The sequence below is a fragment of the Fusarium subglutinans genome, assembly GCF_013396075.1.
Source record: "Fusarium subglutinans strain NRRL 66333 chromosome Unknown NRRL66333_c0000045, whole genome shotgun sequence".
NCBI classification, from domain to species: Eukaryota; Fungi; Ascomycota; class Sordariomycetes; order Hypocreales; family Nectriaceae; genus Fusarium; species Fusarium subglutinans.
In genome coordinates this window covers 290,793-311,370 of record NW_023502108.1, presented here as the reverse complement: position 1 = coordinate 311,370, position 20,578 = coordinate 290,793, and the positions used below count along the sequence as shown (strand labels likewise).

The 20,578-nt window shown below is 48.5% G+C and overlaps 6 protein-coding genes across 6 annotated transcripts; 4 read left to right on the top strand and 2 right to left on the bottom strand.

Moving 5' to 3' along the window:
* Nucleotides 1–755: 755 nt before the first annotated feature.
* Nucleotides 756–2,551, top strand: FSUBG_5045 (exo-alpha-sialidase neuraminidase; the record flags this gene model as incomplete). The annotated part of the gene is made up of 3 exons (XM_036683100.1): nt 756–1,044; nt 1,106–1,363; nt 1,416–2,551. 3 exons carry the CDS (start codon nt 756–758, stop codon nt 2,549–2,551), a joined length of 1,683 nt encoding a protein of 560 aa, XP_036539524.1.
* A 185-nt stretch (nt 2,552–2,736) lies between these two features.
* On the bottom strand, nt 2,737–3,902 carry FSUBG_5044 (F-LANa; the record flags this gene model as incomplete). Its single annotated transcript, XM_036683099.1, has 3 exons — nt 2,737–3,189; nt 3,523–3,799; nt 3,853–3,902. The coding sequence occupies 3 exons, from the start codon at nt 3,900–3,902 to the stop codon at nt 2,737–2,739; spliced, it is 780 nt and encodes a 259-aa protein (XP_036539523.1).
* A 553-nt stretch (nt 3,903–4,455) lies between these two features.
* On the top strand, nt 4,456–4,834 carry FSUBG_5043 (imidazoleglycerol-phosphate dehydratase; the record flags this gene model as incomplete). The annotated part of the gene is made up of 2 exons (XM_036683098.1): nt 4,456–4,577; nt 4,675–4,834. The coding sequence occupies 2 exons, from the start codon at nt 4,456–4,458 to the stop codon at nt 4,832–4,834; spliced, it is 282 nt and encodes a 93-aa protein (XP_036539522.1).
* A 221-nt stretch (nt 4,835–5,055) lies between these two features.
* Nucleotides 5,056–6,214, bottom strand: FSUBG_5042 (replication factor C subunit 4; the record flags this gene model as incomplete). Its single annotated transcript, XM_036683097.1, has 3 exons — nt 5,056–5,795; nt 5,843–6,063; nt 6,111–6,214. The coding sequence occupies 3 exons, from the start codon at nt 6,212–6,214 to the stop codon at nt 5,056–5,058; spliced, it is 1,065 nt and encodes a 354-aa protein (XP_036539521.1).
* Nucleotides 6,215–6,562: 348 nt separating this feature from the next.
* Nucleotides 6,563–10,462, top strand: FSUBG_5041 (uncharacterized protein; the record flags this gene model as incomplete). Its single annotated transcript, XM_036683096.1, has 9 exons — nt 6,563–6,598; nt 6,716–7,006; nt 7,070–7,299; nt 7,402–7,473; nt 8,029–8,329; nt 8,390–8,594; nt 8,643–10,046; nt 10,098–10,249; nt 10,313–10,462. 9 exons carry the CDS (start codon nt 6,563–6,565, stop codon nt 10,460–10,462), a joined length of 2,841 nt encoding a protein of 946 aa, XP_036539520.1.
* A 6,137-nt stretch (nt 10,463–16,599) lies between these two features.
* On the top strand, nt 16,600–17,988 carry FSUBG_5040 (nitrogen metabolic regulation; the record flags this gene model as incomplete). Its single annotated transcript, XM_036683095.1, has 1 exon — nt 16,600–17,988. One exon carries the CDS (start codon nt 16,600–16,602, stop codon nt 17,986–17,988), a length of 1,389 nt encoding a protein of 462 aa, XP_036539519.1.
* Nucleotides 17,989–20,578: the final 2,590 nt, after the last annotated feature.

Here is a 20,578-nt window from a genome sequence, read left to right as displayed (position 1 = left end):
TTCGAGCCTTGAAGGCTGGATGGAGAGGCAGGTCGCAGAGGTGGCCGGCGTCTGCAGAGCCATTCTTGACAAGTTGATTTGTGGGTGGCGTTTTTGGGTAACTTAGGTAGCGTCGTCTTTAACCGCCGCGAATGCATCCTGGACCTCATGATTGGGTCATTCCGTAGGCTTTTCTGCTAGTATATCTCGACGTTCACTACAACGATTGGCTGGAACCTGATGTTTCGACATGGGCCGTTCTATTTACGGCCAACACACAATCTGCACCTCCATTAATCTTAGCGACACTTTGTCCTAGGTAGTTCGAGTTATGGTCCACTATTATCTTTACTAGATATTACGCCCTAACAGTTAACAAACCATACTTTATCGACTTTACCAAGGTTACTAAAGTTCCCAAGATAGAAGATGTATGTCTGCAGCTTACTTGGAGTTGCAGGGCTGCATATTACAACTCTAGCTGGAATAAAACAGTCACTGCACCCACATATTCGTTTCAAGAGCGTGGTCATAACCTCGATCTGTTTCCTTGGGCCTGTTGTCCAGCAATTTATTCCAATGCAAATGCGGTTTGATCGACGATTAATCTAATCACCATAAACACCAAAAGCTTGTGTTTGACCTCAAACGATCACTAAGCTACCGGGGCCTTTAACCTAGCCTACCATGTTGAGTAGCTCTTCTTGAACTTCCAACCCCGTCCAACATCTCGATTTCATATCCTCTCCGCCGAGATCCCACGGCTCGAATCGAATATGGCTTCCTTACGCTTTGGCCTCAATGCTCCCATCATATTCCTACTTACGTCCTCCGCTCAAGCCCTCTATTTCACACCCGACTCCCAATGTGCTGCTTTATGCTCAGATGGTTCCAATTCAACTTCTTCCGAATTTACTGGCTCCGCAACAAACCCATCAGACATCGTTTGTGAAGATGGAGAATACTCGTCATCAGGGAATGGTATCCGATTCAAAAATTGTCTGAACTGTCTCCAGAAAAGCGAGACCACCTGGAAAAAGGAAAGTGATGTCTTCTGGTTCTTGTGTAAGTCATAATACAGAACTCTTCTCAATCCATCCTTTTTACTAATAGTTCTCTTTTCCAGATAACGTGCGATATGCCTTTGACGTTTGCCTTTACTCTTATCCCGATGCCGTGGAATCAGGAACGGTTAATTCCCCATGCAACATCCAAAGTTCCTGTGGATCACTCGAAAACGCCATGAAGACATCCCTACTCAAGACAAACCCAGATAATCAATTCGATTATTGCGAAGCTGAAGATTCAATCATTAAAAGCTCCAGCTACAAGGAGTGTCTCGGCTGCCTCGAGACAACATCGAACCAACAGTATCTTGCAAATTGTGTGTCACATCCTCTACTTTGATTACTCTTCGATCACTAATGCTCCTTCAGTTCTGGTGGCTTTGAAAGCTGGCTGTATCCAAGAGCCCGAGGCTGGCGATAAACTCGGTCTCAGTGGCACAATCTTCTCGTCTTCACTAATCAACATCACTGATCCCAATACCAATGAAACATTGCCAGGTGATGACGGTGCTCCCGTAGGTTCCATGACCACCGGCACCATCGTCGGGATCGCGGTTGGATGTGGACTCGCTTTCGCTGGCGCGGTCTGTCTTCTATGTATATACTGTCGCCGAACCCGGAAACGCCACGGAGCAGGAATAAAGATCGGATCACCGCCTCCAGATGCCCCAATGAACGATCACGCCATGTATGGCATTCAGAAGGCTTCATATTTTACCGACTACCCGGCACGACCTCTCTCAACTATGAGTAATGCTGCACGACTTGGGGGGCATTCTAGAAACATGTCTAATGCAGAGTATTACGATGGCCTTGGAAATGGTACAGGGAACTCCGAGACGCCCGTTACCTACCACTACGCACCTCATTCGAAGAGTAACGCACCCAACGGCGCTCTTCCTACGCACCCTGCATACATTCCTCGGGTAGTCAGTCGCCTGCCTGACCCCAAAATACCACCACCATCAGGACTTCGTAATGCGAAGACAAACATTCCTGACTCCTATGCTCTCCAGACTTATCTCACTGCCGCTGGTGGCACCAGCACTGACTCTCAAAGCGCGGGAGAGACCCCTTCTGGGAGCGTGACAACTTCTCTGGCCGGTAGCCGTAACCCTTCTCCTGCTCCGCAGCCGTTGCTTCCTGTCAACCCGCCAGCACAACCAGCATTGGGACCAACATCCTCATTCGAGGCACAGAAGTCCAAGCTACCGAATTTCGCATTCCCTTCGCTCCCAAAGCTCACAATCCCCAAGAAAAAAGCACCACCTCAACTCAACTTGCTGGAAGCGACACCGATTTCCGCGGTTGATAATGACCCAACACGTGAATTAAGGATATCCAAGCCACTTGCTGTTTTGGATCCCAGGTTCCAGGACAAACCCTTGGGAGGAGGACAAATATTATCCCACGAGATTCCCATTGGCTTCAGTGATGAATACCTCAAGAGGCGAGAGGCCAATGTCTCTCCTCTGTTGAGCGGCAGCAGCCGCGTTTATGGATGAGATGGTAAAACCAGATTTGGTCGGGGATCGTAAGCTTGGGAGTATGGAGTTATTTAGTTAATATATCCGGGCAGAACGCCCTCTAGATCAGTGCGACACAGATAATGGGGACAGGAGTTCATAACGATAATCATTATTCTATCTTGATGTACACACTGCAAGTGATGACTGGATCTGAGCTTGTTTTAGCCCAGTCGCTGGCCTGGGCCACGAGACCGCCACGAGTCTGGCAAAGGGCCTGTGTTAGCACCAGTGCTACGTCCGGAAGACGGTGAATTCTCAGGTCGGACAGCGGTACCGAAACCTCTGGCAGAGATTCTTGGTGTTTGCACAAGACGCTCAAGCCAGGCAGGGGTTCTCAAAAGTCGAGGGCCGTTCCCAAACTCAGGCCAAATTCTTGTGAGAAAATCGAACAGATGGGCGGCGAGTAGACCCTCAATTTCAACCAATGCCTTCTGTGGTCCTGCCATGAGCGCGGTGACAACGATCATGCAGATTGGCAGAGCCTGGGCGGGGATGGTAAGAACGAGATACTGTGTTTTCTGGCCGCGCTGGTCTTGAGTAGTGGTGTAAACCATGGCAAGAATGAGGCCGTTCATATACAAGAAGCTCGTCAGTCCGGCAAGGTAGTCGATCATCTAGCGACGTCGTTAACCTCAGTACAGGCATGATATACGGGTACGTGTTTGATGTTTTATTGCTATGGTATAAAAATGTAGGGAGCTAAAAAACCACTCGAGTGAATTGAGGATCACACGAGCCATCCATATAGACATCCCACCATGCCTGCACCGCAGACCAACCCGGAAATGCGAATGATGGGTGATCCGAAGTGCAGGGGTGATCTTCCTCATTTCCAGGAACCGTGATAGCTGAAGAGGCAAAGCACTATCCGGGCAGATATATGAGGGGGGTTTTGAAAGAAACACATGGGAGAGTAGCAAAGCACGGGTGTGTAGACGCAGGCTTACCAGAATTACGGTGCAGACAAATAATATGTAGAACACAAGATCGACCTTGCGTGGGAAACGTGGGTTTCCCATCTCCAGCTGAACGCTATAGCGATACAGAAAGAACGAGTTGAAGAGCAAGTTGATCGGCTGCATTTCGACGAAGAAACATGTTACGAGTCGCCAGATTTGAGGTGGAAACATCCAAAGATAGGATGGGTGATATATGAGACGCGTGGCTGGTAGTAGCCCTACGATGCAACCAATGGAGGTCAACACTGTAGCAGTAATCAGATTCCTGACATAGTTAGCGAGTGCTATCGAGAACACAACTGAACATGAGCGACTTACCGAGAAACGGGTGGCAGGGCCCAGTAGGCGGCCATCACATTGTCAGCCATAGTGGGCAACTTTGCTCAATGCGGCGACGGTAGTAGTAGCAAGTCAACGATAGCTGAGTTAAGAGTACTTTTTCTGCACAAGGAAGAAAAAGAAAACAAGTGAAAGTTCAGCAGACGTTTTATGTAGAAAGAGAAGAAATATGGGAATCTGCGAAACCAGGCAACCAGGGGCTCATGGTTATTGCTTGCGTGTCATCTTCGTTCTTTGTCTTTGGAAGAGTGTGGAAGGAGAGAAAGTAACAGCTTGGAAAAATTCCGATAAATGAACAATCCGCTATAGCGGGGCGCCAGATCGGGGCCGATGTTCCGCCGAGATTCATGGCCCTAGGTGTGGCTAGTAGGAGCTCGCGCCACACTTGATGAAGCGTGTGTCATGGAAGCGGAAGTGACCGGGCTTCGGGATCTCCAAGCTCACGAACATATCGTCTGATATTGCTGTAAAACTTTTTATTGTATTCACTCATCAATTGGCTCCGGGGACCTCTAAAATACTGAGTTCTGGAGTCTGGGTCCTGAGGTATCAACATCACAAAGACAAGATCAAACCATCATCATGCGTGCTCACGATGCTATGCAGAGCGAGGAAGCCAATGATGCTGCTTGGGAAGCTGCCAGAGGAGGTGTTGCAGGTGCAGTCAAGTGGGGAATAGGTGCCGCAGTGTTGGGTGCTGCCGGGTATATCTGGTCGCCGTTGTATCGATCCATGACGATTCAATTCAAAGTGTAGGGCTCATTCTCACAGCTGATCCATTATGGTACTGACCTTTTCAAGATATTTACAAATGTGCGGCATGGTGCCTGGGGCCATGATCGAGGCAGACTCACGGCTCAGAGCATACGAGCACCGAGTGAGAATGCAGCGGCGGTTGATGGGAGACAGGGCTAAATGGGAACGGTATGAGGAAGAGTTCATCAAAGGTGATGGCAAGTGATCACCTCTGGCACGGAAACAGAGTCCCTATGATGTCAATCTCTCATTGAAAAGTCTTGACTGTAACTGCTTGGGGTATAACGGCGTACACATGTCACATTAGAGATGGCCATCGAGTCGTCTGTGTAAATCACATTACTTTAGCATCTTTCTTTCGCTTTCTCAGTCGAATACCAACTCCAACGCCAATGATGTACCCATGTCTAGATTCATCTCCATATTCTATACCCGAAATCGCTTGGGATCCATGTTGATTTTGCATAGCCGAACGACGCATCCGCTGAGCTGGAGTAGTGTCTGCACACCTTCAAGAACCTTCATATGTGTAAAGCCAATCTCTTTGATGAACTCCAGCTTTGCATGTTCGCTCAACGTAGGGATTGTTTTCGTAACCTTGAACATAGTGCTAATAATGTCGTGGCTTGAATAACCTAGATCCCAAAGTTCTCGGAGTGTTTCCAGTGCGGAATCAACATTGCCTTCATAGCAAGCCTTCAGCATCGCCTGCACCTTGATTGGATGAGGCGAGTCGACAACCTTGAAGACATTGTCTCCTGAGACGAATCCAAAACCGGCAAAGGTAGATTGAAGGTTGTTGATAGCTTGTCGCATATCTCCCTCGGCGCTGAAAACCAAGGCTGCAAGTCCATCATCACTGTATTCGACCTTTTCCGCCTCAATAATTTGCATAAGTCGCTTTACGACTTGGGCATCCGTTAACTTAGCGTATCGTAGGATGGCGCATCGTGATTGGAGGGGTTCGATGATCTTATTGGACTGGTTGCAGGCAAAAGCGAATCGTGTAGTGTTGGAGTAGATCTCCATAGTTCGTCTAAGGGCTTGCTGAGCACCCGAAGTCATGCTGTCGGCTTCATCGAGAATAACAAGTTTATGGCGCCCCGCAGGCAGAGTGACCTTCTTTTGGGCGAAGCCCTTGATTCTGTTTCGGACAACATCAATGCCTAGGCGTGTCAGTGAGGTGGTCATCATATCAGAGGATCCCTAGTACCTCGCTCGTCACTCGCATTGAGCTCCAAGACCGCTTCCTTGTACGATTCACCTAAAAGTTGCCTGGCCAGACATAGAACACTGGTGGTCTTTCCAATACCAGGCATACCCGAGATGATTACATGGGGCATGTTGCCTTCTCTCGCAATGATCTTTAGTCTTTCAATCGTTTCTGTGTTGCCGACGACATCGTCGAGGAACACTGGTCGATACTTTTCTACCCTAGGAACAATCAGTGAGCAATTCTTCAAGGGGCATGTAGGGCATACCAGGGAAGTTCATAATTTGTGGTCCCATTGGAAGAAGCTTTGAGAGCGGCCTTTGAGGCAGAGTTCGACGATTCGCCACGTTCTTCGGGTTTTTGGGAAGACATTTTGGGTATGCTGTTGTGGTGAAATCGTCGATCCTACACTACAACTGAAGCCTGAAATGGTATGTCAATCACTTTACGCGACTGGGAGAATACAGACGCGTCGAGCTGACGGCCCGTGCGCTAGAACCTGGAGCCAAGGTAGTGCCCCACTCATGCCACCGCTTTCTACTTTCTATGGCAAAATCTTGTCAGTGCGATAACTTTTTTGAGTCTATCAAACAGCGAACATATCACCAACAGTATCTTGAGTTCCACAGTTTCTGGACGATTCACGACGAAAACACAGCTGAAAGCCCACGAAAATAACAGCAACCTCAATTTCAAAGCTTCACAAACGATCAAGCAGCCATGGGTGTTCAGAAAAAGACTCGCAAGTTCGCAGAGGTATGCATCCTTATCGATAAGCAGCGCAAAAAGTTGCCCAAATTTCAAGATATCCAACGATGAAGATGGGGCACGCAAACATCAAGCACCTCAAATGCTGACCACAATACGCAACAGGTGAAGCGACTCATTGGTCGTCGCGATGCCAGACTAAAGGAAAACAAACTCAAGGCTGAGCTCGCTCAGAAGGAAAAGGAAAAGAAGACCATCAACGGCGAGCTTATTCGAGAAGCGCCTCAGATGCCAAGCAACATGTTCTTTCAACACAACACAGCTCTCGTTCCTCCCTACAACGTCCTCGTGGATACCAACTTTCTCAGTCACTCGGTGCAGCGGAAGCTCTCTCTTCTCGACTCCATGATGGATTGCCTCTATGCGAAGTGTAACCCTATCATCACATCCTGTGTGGTAAGCCTCCAGCTCCAAGCTTGAATCCTTCGGACCGCGACTAACAGGTATTTCCACTCTTAGATGAGCGAACTTGAGAAGCTCGGACCTAAGTATCGACTGGCCCTAAGAGTTGCAAGGGACGAACGATGGACACGGCTTGAATGCGACCACAAGGGCACCTATGCAGACGACTGTTTAGTCGACAGGGTGCAGAAATCCAGAATCTATATCGTGGGGACAAATGATAAGGCGCTCAAGCAACGGCTACGAAAGATTCCTGGTGTGCCAATCATGAGTGTGGCAAGGGCCAAGTACGTGATAGAGAGGTTGCCAGGTGCGCCTGACTCCTAGGTGTTCTTTTGTTGTTTGGGAATGGAGAATTTGCATTCACGAGTTTACGACGCATCACATAGCTTGGTTCTGGCCAGCACTAATGTCGTTGAGCCTGGTTACTATTTGAAAGGGTCATTATGCGATGTTCTAGGGTAAGGTAGCTAGGTACAAAATTCAGCGGGTATTCACCCTCTTTCATAGCAGAAGGGCAAGCTACTACATATTCAATTGGATGGCTCATGTTCTTCACATGGGCTGCGCTTTTTTTTTGTTTCAGGGTCGAGTTAGTTGAGTATTTATTTAACTCGTCCAGCCCAACGATCGGGGTTGAACTCATACAGTGTTCCCCGGAAATAAGTGGCCGTGAATCCTTTGGTGATATGTGATTGGATGTTCATCAGTATCTGACCAGGTATATTACTGTGGCATCTGACATCCATCTTAAGGTACGCATTCACTTTTAAATATCCGTATTAAACCGTCGAAAACGACTTATGTAAAGTCAATAATACACACTGTCTGGTATTGTTGACAATTGAATCGTCCCTCGACCTTTGGGAAGCTCCCACACCAGCGCGTTATCTGATGGAGATGGATTCCAGCCCAAATGATAATGATCAGTCATCAACATCAGAAGTCCGTCAGAAGCGCTCACGCGTTCTTCTTTCATGTGCGCCATGTCGAAACTCAAAGTTGAAATGTGACAGAGAGCAACCATGTGGGCAATGCTCCAAAAAGGGACGCGCATCTCAGTGTACTTATGCCCCAAAACCTGAACGGAAACGCCCTGCCAAAGGCATGTCCGCACGTTTGAAGCGTCTCGAGGGCATGGTGCGGGAGATGATGGACTCTGAAGGTGCAGTCCCAGGAACCCAAGCAGGTACCGGAGCCGGTGCAGGATTGGCGAATGGTACTGCTACAGGACCGGACGTCCAAGGCCATGTCGTGCACAGCAAGAAAGGGGCAACCTACGTTGGCGCAACGCATTGTATGGCAATGCTGGAAGATGTACGTATTCATAGATGAGTCTGTGATGATTATATGGAGCCGGGACTAACAGTGAGTTAGATTGAGGACTTAAAAGACTACTTTGAGCAGCCTGAAGAAGCGGGAGAGGATCAAATCCTAGACGACGAGATTGATCCAACAGAAGTCATGTTGAACACAAGAGCTGGACCAAGGAACCGCGAGGAGCTACTTAGTCGCCTACCGGACAGAATGGTCGCAGATAGACTTCTTTCGCGTTACTTTGCGTCAATGAGTCCTTCGCAACGTCAGTATGTCCCTCTAAACACCCAATGCTTTTACTAACAATTGCCAGATATTGTTCACCGGCCAGTTTTCACCAGGCAGTATTCTAAGTTCTGGCAAGACCCTAACGAAGCATCATTGCATTGGATAGCGCAATTATTCATGATGCTCAGTCTTGGCGTCTTTTTCAATAACTTTATAAACTCAAGTGAGCTCACGGGTGACTCTCCTCTCCCAGCCCAGGACCGGATCCGTCACTACAAGGCTTGTGCCGGATGGGCTCTCGTCTGGGGCAAATATACACAACCATCCTCGGCGACGCTCCCAGCGTTCTTGCTCTACGTTGAGTCATCTTTCCTCTTCAACCGTGCAGCTCAAATGAACTGCTACGTACTCTCAGGCGTATGCATCCGTCTGATGCTCAAGATGGGTCTTCATAGAGACCCAAGTAAGCTGGCGAACATCTCACCTTATGAGGGCGAGATGCGGAGGCGCATGTGGAACATGGCCATTCAAGTCGAACTTCTCGTTTCTTTCCACATGGGCCTCCCGAGCATGCTACAAGGTATAGAAACTGACACGGCAGTACCACGAAATCTAGACGACCATGACTTTGATGAGGATTCGACGGAATTGCCGCTTAGTCGACCACCTACAGACTGGACCTCTATGACATACCCGATCCATAAGACACAGATTCTTCGAGTATTTGGACAGATCGCGAGACAAGCTCATGCTCTGACACCGCCAAGTTATGCTGAGGTCGCCAAGCTCGACAACTTGCTGTACGAGACCTGGAAGAGTGTCCCATCTTTCATGATGGTACGGCCACTAGATGAGTGTGTTGGTGATCCGCCCGTTCTGCTCATACAACGTTTTGGGTTGACAGCTCTATACAACAAATGCCGTATTGTATTGCATCGTCGGTATCTCGCAGAGGCAATTCCGCAACGTGAGCATGATTACTCACGCAGGCAGTGTCTAGAGGGTGCTTTGTCGCTGCTCAATTATCAACACATTATCTGGGAAGCTTGCAAGCCAGGTCACGTATTGAGCCAGCATGGTTGGTTTGTCTCGTCCCTCGCGGTTCATGACTTTCTCATGGCCGCAATGGTCCTTTACCTCGTCGTCAAAAATGAAAACTATTCAGAAGTTGGAAGTGACTATGACTGGATGTCGCAGAGTGCACCAACACCAACTAAAGATGAATTAATTTGTATGATCAAGAGGTCTTGGCTCATTTGGGCAGATGTGTCACGAGACGCAGTGGAAGTCAAGAAAACAGCAGATACACTGGCTACAATGTTGGCTAAGCTCGGAGCTTCAGTTGAAGAGCCAGCAAGTGCCCTTGAACAAGCTGTTCCCAGTGCCAGTGGTGATAACGAATACTCTTCGCTTGGGGCTCCATCTGTAGACCCTAGCACACTGGGGTCGATCGGAGGTGATCCGGCACTGCTCTCGAGTCTGGGGTTGGGTAAGACGTCCCAAGGAATATGATAGATAAGAGATATGCTTACAAGGATAGGGTCATCGACGGGATCTACATCAGACCAGACACCCCTGGATCTCAATCTGGCAGGAGATGCAGGAACTAGCATGAACTTTGCGAATATGGGGACGGAAGGTCTTCAGTTTGATCCGGCTTGGATGGATACTGCAGCTAGCAACATGGATTGGGTAAGTTGCGTCGTGGTCGTTATCATGAAAGCTGTGCATTTGGCAAACTAACAATCTCGGCAGCGATACCTCGACATTTCGCTGGCTCACAGTCACGATGCTGGACGCAACGAAGACACTGGTCAGACGTGGATAGAGAGGGCACCGCCGTTAGAACAAATGGATATCATGGGTTCAGGAATCTGGATTCCAGGTCATCCTGAATCCACTTGAGGACGATCAAGCAACGTCCTTAGAAGTGTAGTTACGGTTATACTAGAATCAATTATATTGACAATCTGAAACCAGGTGTTGACCACGACAGCTTATCGTACCTCGTTGATAACTTGTTGAGTCAGATAACAAGATGAGAATGCTGATAACGCTTGAGACAGATCGTCCTCCGGGTATGTCACCGCTTCAACAAACGAAAGGGTGGTGTGGCCCTCACGAACTGTTACAACCACTGGGCCATGCAATGCATACACAACATTCCGAGCTAGGTCCGCTTTCTGGGGAAACGAGATCCGGGGGACTAGCTAGCAATCCCCGTAGAGCATTTAGATGATGATTTGGATGAAGCTCATCGAGGCGGTAGAGGATTCAGACTCCTCAAGCTTGGCCTTTGTTTCTTCTTTTTACCAACACGCGATATTGCCGCAGTATTTGGTGATTGAGCAGTTGGCACAAGATCATCATTGTGACAGTATCACCAATATTGCGAAATGGCTGACGTGTTCGCCTTGAAACACCCACCGATAAGCATGTCAATACACGATATGATAACAGCTGAACCCAATCCAAAGGATCATGGTGATTACAGGGATGTATGACGTCGATCCGGGGAATTGGTTGATGAAATTAGTGGCGCTGCGTGCTCCGCGGAGATGGTCATATCAATTGCGGCGTCGGGATCCAATCCGTCGACACAACATAAACTTGCACAACACCATACAAACAATACGGAACTCTGGCCGAAGTATACTATACGTTCGAGAATGTCGGCTTGCAGCGCAATCCAATATTGAAAACAATATCCAGTGATCAGGTCGTGTGATTGCGTTTGATAGACCGCCAATTCGCAATTTGAACCTTCTAGAACAAAATCACGGTTCTAGAGCATGACGCCCGGGTCCATACGCCGTGTATTGAGCAGGTGACCGGCAAACCACCCCTGAGCCGGTTCACCCTGGAGGACCGAAAGGTATTCATGCAAATCAAAGTCGTACAAGAGCAGCGTCAATCATTGTTAGCAGCGTGAAGTCCTAGCCATGGATTGTTTCGACCGTCTTCTAGACTGGCGAACGATGAATAACATGAGTGAGATTTGTATTGAATAAAGTAAAAATACCCCAAGGAACTCTGAAGAAGGCTTCACGCATTCAATATGTCAAGAGACTGCAGAGCCCACTACAAGCCAAGTCAACAGTGCTTCTGCCATAGCAATAGCCATGGCAGTTCCACACACTAGGGGAAGTTATCCGCCACGATGGAGAGCTCTCGAAAAGCATAGCATAGCAGAAGATCGTTCCGTTCCGTTCCATTTCATTTCGTTTGCGAGTCTGCTGACCAACAAGGGCTTCATCGCCATCCCACGACGCCGCTATCAGTTGCACGAACAAATAGGCAGCTTGATGTTAGACGTGTTGTCAAGTTGATGAGAAATGGATTCGGGTTGAAAATTTTTGACTGGAGAGTCGTGGTACTGCCTGGATACTTTTACCTAATTTGAACGCTACTTCGGCACTTCTTCAACCACCTCCACTTCTATCGTGGGCAGCTTTCTGCCCTGGTCTTTGTCTTTTCGGGGTTGAATACCACCAAATGTCTGGCCGCCGGCCAACTGGGTATCCAGTTCCAAAGGAGAAAGAGACCTAGACCTGGATCATGACCTGGACCCGAACCTCAATTTAGTAGCGGGAGCGTGCGTTCCTAGTTGGTTCGCTCCCGCGGGGATGCGAAGATCTGTTTCGTTCGAAGAGGGCAGGTAAAGTCGTGGATCGTTTGTTGGCCTCTCAGTAGCACCGGTATACTGTTCCTCTGCTGGTTGGTACGACCGACTGCCCGCTTAGATTGCTTATTACTCTAATAAGGTTGATCACGGGCAGAGCCTCAGGGTGGTCTTGATGGGCTTGGCAATGGTGTGGTTTGATCGTTCATGATTGTGAGGGTGGAAGAAGGGTAGAAAAGAGGTTGAGAAGAGGTTGAGAAATCGAGGGAATGTTTGTAAGTCGATAGATTAGATAGGTGTATTCCGAAGTGGAAAACAACTGCCATTTACGGATAATATTGCTGGGACTGATAACTAATAAGCGCCTGCCCTATCAAAGCTCGGCCTGTTGGCGACAAGCTGAAGTCAGTGCAATTGAAGTGACCTGTCCAATACGGTATGGGAGCCTGATACTTCAGCTCGCGCGGCAACCTATTCCTTGCCCAGACAGAGAGCATTAGCTAGACCATCTTTCTCTTCGACCAAATCATGCCAGTATGTCTCGGCTGCAATGCAGTCACCATCATGAAATGAGGAGGAGTGATGAGGTACACCAGACATCAGCTCCCCTCTCCGACCTGATATTGGGTTGGTGATAGTGTGGAGGAGGTAGTATCGCGCCATATGTGCCAATCGTGGGGTAATCACTGCGCCGCAGAAGCCAAAAATGGAGAGGTCAATTCCATGATGGACTTGCCTGCTTAATCTGCGCCGTACTGTTGGGTGATGATGAGGGGTTGATTTAGCAAATAGGTACTAGACCAGGTCAACATCAAGGGACGGACCAGCCGTGGTCTTGTGATGCATTCATCAGGCTAAAATGAACCGAAAGGGAGAAAGCAAATTACTCTAATTCTCTATCTATATGTCCCGACATCAACGTTGTAGATGGAATCGAGTAAAAGCTATGTAATGGGAATGAGGACCGGCGCCTATTGGCGAATGATGGTGTTGGGGTATGGCCGATTCCGCAATCTGGAACCTGGAGCATCCCCGTCGTTTGTCAAATTGTCTCTCTTGTCATGACATGGGTGGCACTGCATTTGTCTGGTTTGGTTGTTGGACCTGGACCTGGAATTCCTTGTTGGACACCGACACCTTCATGGTTAAAATGACATTTCAAGTCGACGACAGATATGCAAGAGCTGCCAAGATGTTGCCCAGATCGGCCGCTCACGAGTCGAGTCCCCTACTCACTTATTATGCAGGGAAATATTAACCTACACCTATCCGACAGTAGGCTGACTTCATGGCTGATACAAACATGGGGCGCTAAATAAGCTTCCTTGTCAGTTGACTCCGAGACACCGACCTGGAGATATCAATACATCAGTGAGTTCTGGGCGATAAGCAGCGCCCTGGATCGCCGATTCAGAGACAAGCTTGAACTGATCTTGGTGTGATTGGCCATCCCCGGACTTTCAATCTGTGCTGGGTTTAGTCCAAGAGATGGTCTTGTTTGAAGTATTTAACAATTACGACGTGAGAGACCGAAGAGAAGATGAGCTTATTCACAGCCAGGTGTGAGTGAAATGAGGCCTTCGATGGTATTGCCGGAGGGGCAAATGGGAACACGAGTTTCGGTGGTATTGCGTCCAAACCTTGGCCTTTTAACGACATCCAGCAGGCTCTCGAGAGGTCAGCTCGTGGCTCGTGGTGTAAGATTGATAGCGATAGCCTGGAAACAAGGAGGCTCATACCACGAGCAATCAGTTTTTGCCCCGATTGGTCCAAGCTTGACCATCTTGGCCGATCCGCTATCCACCTTGACGGCTCCAGAAGCTTTTCCAAGGCGTAGCCGGCCGATTTGAAATTTCTTACCCTTGGTGACCCTGTTGCCGTGCGCGTCCGGCATTGGCTCAAGCTTTCATATTGGGTGGTGAGTTAACGTAACGCCTCTGGATTCCCGGAAACCATTATTTCCACCATCATCACGAGGGTAAGGTAACTTGTACTTGGGTGGTCTGTTTTGACGTCTGTAAATGGCCCACTGAATAGCTGCGTCCAACTACCATGGGAGTGCAGCCCTGGTGCAGGGGCGCCTGTAGGCGTCACCTGGGGTCGAAAAGGCAACATCAGGTCTCTTTATCTTTCGTATCTTGCCCTGTCCTGAGTAATAAGGGAGGAAAATCTCTTCATTCAAAAGGACGGTCAAGAGTTAAACCCGTTTCATCCGGAAAGGTACTTGGTAGAAGTACTGATAAGAAGATTCGGAGTGGTTCCGTCTAGGTTCAACAAGGTTAGAGGAGAGGCAAGGCGAGACAGGTGACTTGCTGACCGAAATCCTAATGGACAAAAAGGGCAACCGTTAATGTACTCCCGTCATGCCATGATACCTGTGTCTTGGCTTGAGTCGAACCATCCACAAAGGTACCTTGACAGTGCAGGGTACTTCTGTAGTGACGTTGAATTAAAGATGGCGTTTCTTTTCGATTCTCTTATCAGTCGGTCGAGTCGGTTTCTGCTTGCCGGGTCCGGGTGTGGTTATGGAACTTCTGGTCAATTTACTTTCCCATTGTGACGATGAACCGGTCTTCGTTATCGCCTGGTGCTCCCCCTCTATCCTCTTGCTCCCTCTAGCTTCCTATTATCGAACAAGCCAAGTTGGCGAGCATCCATCCCCAGTTTCTAACCCGCAATCTTGAATCTTGTTCCCCATTTCCCCATTCTTTCCATCCTGTTCTACTGCGCTTCTGCACGTATAGTCAGCCCTGACACCCTATTTGTGTAAGCTCTTGAGTGTTGCTGTTATTGCGATACCCCGCCAAATCAGGAACCGTCTTTGGATGAGACAAAGTTAAATACCCGCAGGATGAAATGATAAGGAAGCAGGCAAACAATCTCATTCGCTGCCTTATGCCACGGGGTTAATCGTCACTCAGACAAACTGAACTTGTAGCGTATACTTGCCGCCAAGCTTGAACTAATACTTAATTAAAAGTCGAGGGTAGATTTTCCCGTACAAGTTAATAATTAAGTGGTCAGCTTAGCCTAGACCCCTCATTCATCGTCAAGGTTGTTCTTGATCCCTTCATTCTTTTCGAGCTACGTGCAGCTTTTGTCTTGGCCCTCTCCAGCTACCACCTATTTGGACTTCATCGACGCCATCATATTTTTGGTGTCGGCCCCAGATCGTACCCACGAGGGTCCTCGTGTGTGGCTTCGTTCAGTGATATCCATACCTGTACCCACCGACTGAGTGTGAGTGTGAGGTTAGTTTCAAGGACTCGGCGCTATCTCTACACCTTGGTTGTGATGTCGCATACACCCCCTCGCTATCAACCTGCAACCGCACGCCATAAACCGACACCACCCATACCATCCATACCTACATTTGAATACCTTACATAGGTATAGGTTCTGCTCCTGCTTGGGTTTGCTACGCTGCCTTACTAACACACCGACCGAAGTCGCTCGCAGCAGCCGACCTATCTTATACTTGTGCAGAGCCCAGCTCTCGTGTCTATTCGTGAACGACGACTTGACCATATATCTCTTGCAGGAGATCGACCTTGACCGGTGCAACGGAACCCCTTGTTACAGCTGCAAGTCGAATCATCCGTCCTCTCGACTCAACCCATCTCAATTTGACTTCATCATCTGAGTTCTCGGCTCTCTTCGCTACGCACGCATTCGAACCCTTTGAAGCTGCGTCGTCGCTTACAGGACCCTGAAGGCACCACGCTAGAACCTTTTCCAATTCCACCTTCACCCACAATCGCATATTGGGTCAGGGTTGTTTGTTGGATTACCATTGCCTTACCTATTTAAATCCACCTAGGAACTGGGGCGCGCACACTGCACTGCACGCTGAGCGCAAGCCTGGCCTGGCGCAAACGCCGCGACGGAGCATCGTGACCTCTTTTTTATTTCTTTTACTGGGGTTTCGAGTTTACTAGTCGACAGTCGCTTTGTTGTGTCCTGTCTGGGTTTCTCTATATTTTCCTCCCCCTCTTCTCTCTCTCTTCTTGACTTTTCTCACGATCTCATACTTCTCCCTCCTCAGCTTCGAGCAGACAAGCAGACCACCACAAATACCTAATACCCTGCTGTCTGCTGGTGGTTTGGCTTCCGCACCTGCATTGGCTTACCCTCTGATCCACCACCACACCTGAGTTTTTACGTACAGACCATCGCCTGTACCTTTCAACGTTACCTTTCACTTGGTGGTCATATCTCGTTTTGCCTCCCAAACCGGCATCCCGTGGACCACCCCCGACATAATACCGGCTCTGGCTCTGTTCCGACCCGGCTAATAAAGGTCTTTCTGTCTCCGCTCCGTGGCCGGTGGCTTCAGCCCTCGAGTCAAGTTCCGATAGCGACGTGATATTTTCTTTTTCTTCCCGCTCACACAGAGAGTGCATCAGCGCACTCCTATAGCATGCCCGCTCAACTAAACGGGTCCATGACCGCCAGCATCCCCATTCGAATACCCGGCGACCAGGTCCAGGCTCAGGCTCAACCTGCTGTTTTTTACAAGCAGCACAAGCACTCCAGATCTTCTTATTCCGATTCTTCTCCGCTCGCAAATTCAAGGAACAATTCTTTAACTTTCCGTCCTTACAAGAGGCTCATGTCAAACCCGGACAAGACCATCGCTGTCATCAACGCCAGCGGGCGACAAGCTGCGTCTTTCATTCGCGTCGCCACTGCCGTTGGTTATCATGTGCGCGCTCAGTTGAGAAATCTCGACGGTGTCGTCGCTGCTGAAGTCTCGGGGAATCCTAATGTTACCGTATTTGTTGGCGAGCTCTACACAAGACATCAGCCCTCTGAAGCAAACCGTGATGTTACCAAGCACGGCCCACTGGCCGGTGTCGGCGTCAACTACGACTTGATCGCAAGTCTGTTCCGCGGCGCACAACTCGCCTTCATAAATACAACTTTTTACGGCGACGAGATTCAAATCGGAAAGGCCCTAGCCGACGCCGCTAAGCGCGCGGGAATTCAACACTACGTGTACTCGTCCATGCCCGATCATGGTGCTTACAACCCCGAATGGCCCTCATTACCCCTCTGGGCTGCCAAGCATGAGGTCGAGCAATATGTGCGCAAACTCAGAATACCAGCCACTTTTGTGTACACTGGTATTTACAACAACAACTTTACCTCCCTTCAGTACCCCCTTTTCTGCATGGATTTGCAAAAAGACGGCTCGTTCAAATGGCAAGCACCTTTCCATCCTGACGCTAAGCTACCCTGGTTAGATGCCGAGCATGATGTTGGTCCCGCGGTCCTGCAAATCTTCAAGGATGGACCAAGCAAATGGAACGGAGAGCGCATTGCACTTGCATATGAATACCTGACACCCAAGGAGGTGTGTCGACTATTCTCTAAAGGAGTTGGCCGTCCTGTGCGCTATGTGCGAGGTCCCATTGAAATCAAGGTTCGAATCCCTGAGGGCTACCGGGAACAGCTCGTCGGTCTGGAGAAACTGTTCGACCCGAATCAGAAAGATCCTCGAAAGCAACCGCCTTACTTCGGCGACCCCAAGGTCGAAGTCAGTTGCCCAAGCGAAGCCTTGGAGTTGTGGGAAGGCCCTAGAGGCATCGAAGAATACGCACGTGAGATGTTCCCCATAGAAGAGGAAGCAAATGGTCTCACATGGATGCTGGACGATGATGCGAGTGACGATGAGGAGGTGCACAATACAGCAACCCACGTCGAGCAACTGAGAATCCACGACGGTGACGATGATAGCGACGACGATAATGACGACGGCCTTGTCATAAAAGGTCGCAAGCGGGACGAGGAAGAGTGGTTAGCATAATGGAAACCCATGGCGTCTGGATCTTGGCTAAAATACGACATCAAAAGCAGGAAAGGGGTTGAAAAAGGAGAGTTAGTTCATCGGAATCTAGAGGCCCAATCCTGAGGCGATTACGGAACGGAGCAGACCTGGCGACGCGGTATTGCATTTCGGCAGGAGTTGTGTTTTTGGAGAGGCGTCTCTACCGGCGTAGGTTTGGTCTAGGAACCTAAACGATTTTATTATGACTTATCAATGGATGAAATAAAAGTAACGAATTACCTTTGCCTCAATTTTGTTGTGTCTTTAGCTTGTGATGTGCGTTGAACGTAGCATTTATCTGTAAGGTAGCCGATGCTCGTGCAACTCGGTAAGACTGAGACCTGATACCACCTGACTAGTTGGAAGTCTTGTGTTTGAAGGCCACCATCAATCTAAATGACAAAGGCTCTGCTCAAATTTCTGAGTACTCTCCAGTAAGACGCACATCCAACAACGAGTTGGCAAAAGCGTGCGTGTCGATAGAACGATAGTATACAAAGTGAGCATGGAAGAGGGATGGCTGCCTCGACGGGGCTGAAATGAAACGGGGAACTCAGCTGCTTCTTATACGGGATTGCCTTAGAGCCGGGACTAATAGATTAATAAACGACCACCTCGTCATGCATAACACCACTATGTTTATCTGCCCCCTTACATCAAGATGCTGGTTTGTCATAACAAGGTTTAACAGTATATCATGGCAACACCACTTACTACCCCCGCGTATCCGCCCTTCGTACCGTTAGACGTGGCTCCCATGTAAGAGCGCGTGGGGTTATGTTTGTTCTCGAGAGACTTGCTTTGTAAATGGTTATCATCCGTGGTTTCTCTATGCTTTCTTGGTGAAGTTTAGATCGCATGGCAAGAATCACACGAGGACGAGAATTGCTACATTAACTACCCCGGAATCAAAGACTTGCCAAGATTATCGCCACGGAGGTCGAGTTACACGCCGCGTGGGGGAGAAATCCGGGGTGACAAGGGGATGAACTCTCCGTTATCTAGCACGATTAGGGGCAATGCAAGAGAGGGTGGTCAGGGTGTTTATCTGTTATGCCTCTCCTTATCTATCAGGACTCTAGGTCCAAGATCAAACGAAGCTTTTCAACGAGGCAATTAGAGCCAGCTTGTTGTGAGTTAAAGAATAGTCAACAGCGAGTCTCATTCTGTGCATGTTAAACAATTATGACGGAGATCAACCCAAATAATTGTTCTATCTGCTCTAATCATGACCCCAGGTGCTCAGACACTAGGATATCACATGCCTCATCTGCAACTGATAAGATACACAACTTGATCCAGTATTTCCTATCAAGGCCGCGGAGTCGTGCCGGATATCCAGAAGTTCGAGAAGATATTCAAGGCTTGATCAGAAGTGCCCTCGGCCGTTGAAAGCTAATCGAGCCTCTATGATATTGCTTAGGCGAGAGGAGAACTGCAGTGAATAGTGCAATGCTCTTGTCACCAACCTTTTTCGAATATCAGGGATATTGATCCTTGCTGGCGATTTACGATAAGGAGACTACTGTGCCTTCTTGAATCAAGCCAGGGGAGGAAAGAAAACTCAGGATCTTGACCCTAAATAACAAAAGGTCTTAGGAAATTAGCACAAGTTTAGGATACCTTTTATTAAGTTTATTTTGATATCCTATATTAGAGTCCGATATTTTCTTCGATGACCTCGTCGGGATCAACTGGGTGACGTACGTTTTGTTCATTGGTATTGTCACGTTCTTGATCGAGTTTCCCTCCTTCTCCAGCGACCACCGTTGGCCCGGAAATATTGTTCGATCGCTCGTGAAGGGCCTGGAAGGTTGAACAGGAGCATATGGTGATGATATTGCCGGGCTTAGTTGCACTTTTCTGGGGGCCCGGGAGGACGAGGACCCAAACTTTTAACAGAACACACATATCGGTGATATCTTGCTTGAAGTACTTATGGAACCTGCCATCTTAAGTACAAATGTTTATTTTACCATCGCTATTGATCGCTGAAGAAGTATCCACCAAGAGTTGAGAGTTGGGATATCATAGTAATCCCATAACCCAGGAAACAAACTGGGATACAGAGTTATAAAATTTCTAGATAAAGGATCATGATCCTGTAATGATATCTTTCAAGCAGTGTATCAACAAGCTACTAAATATGCCAACGAATTAAGCCAGGTACTCAATGGATACCTAAACTGGGCTGTCAAAGCCCTGGATGAAGAAGGGTCGGTTCTTTTTCTAGGCGGTTAGTTGTCAACTTTTCAGTTAGTGCATTAATTGGATTTACCTCTTGTCTCCGGCTGATGTTCTCGTTGCACCATATATTTGGCAATTCTAGATAGCTGAGCCCAAGGGCTACCCTGGTTTGGCTGACTGTGGGGGATAGGGGGTTCTGGGAGGCGTAGTCGAGGATTGTTCAGGGTGAATCGTAGCTTTGTGAGTCTTGATGTTAATTTATTCTACGGTAATCCTGGCCGCGAACGTGCGAAGATTCTGGAGAACATGTTTAATAAGAGTTTGTCTTATCATGAAATGAGTTCTGATGGTATTTGATAGTCGTCTAGCGGCGATTACCCCT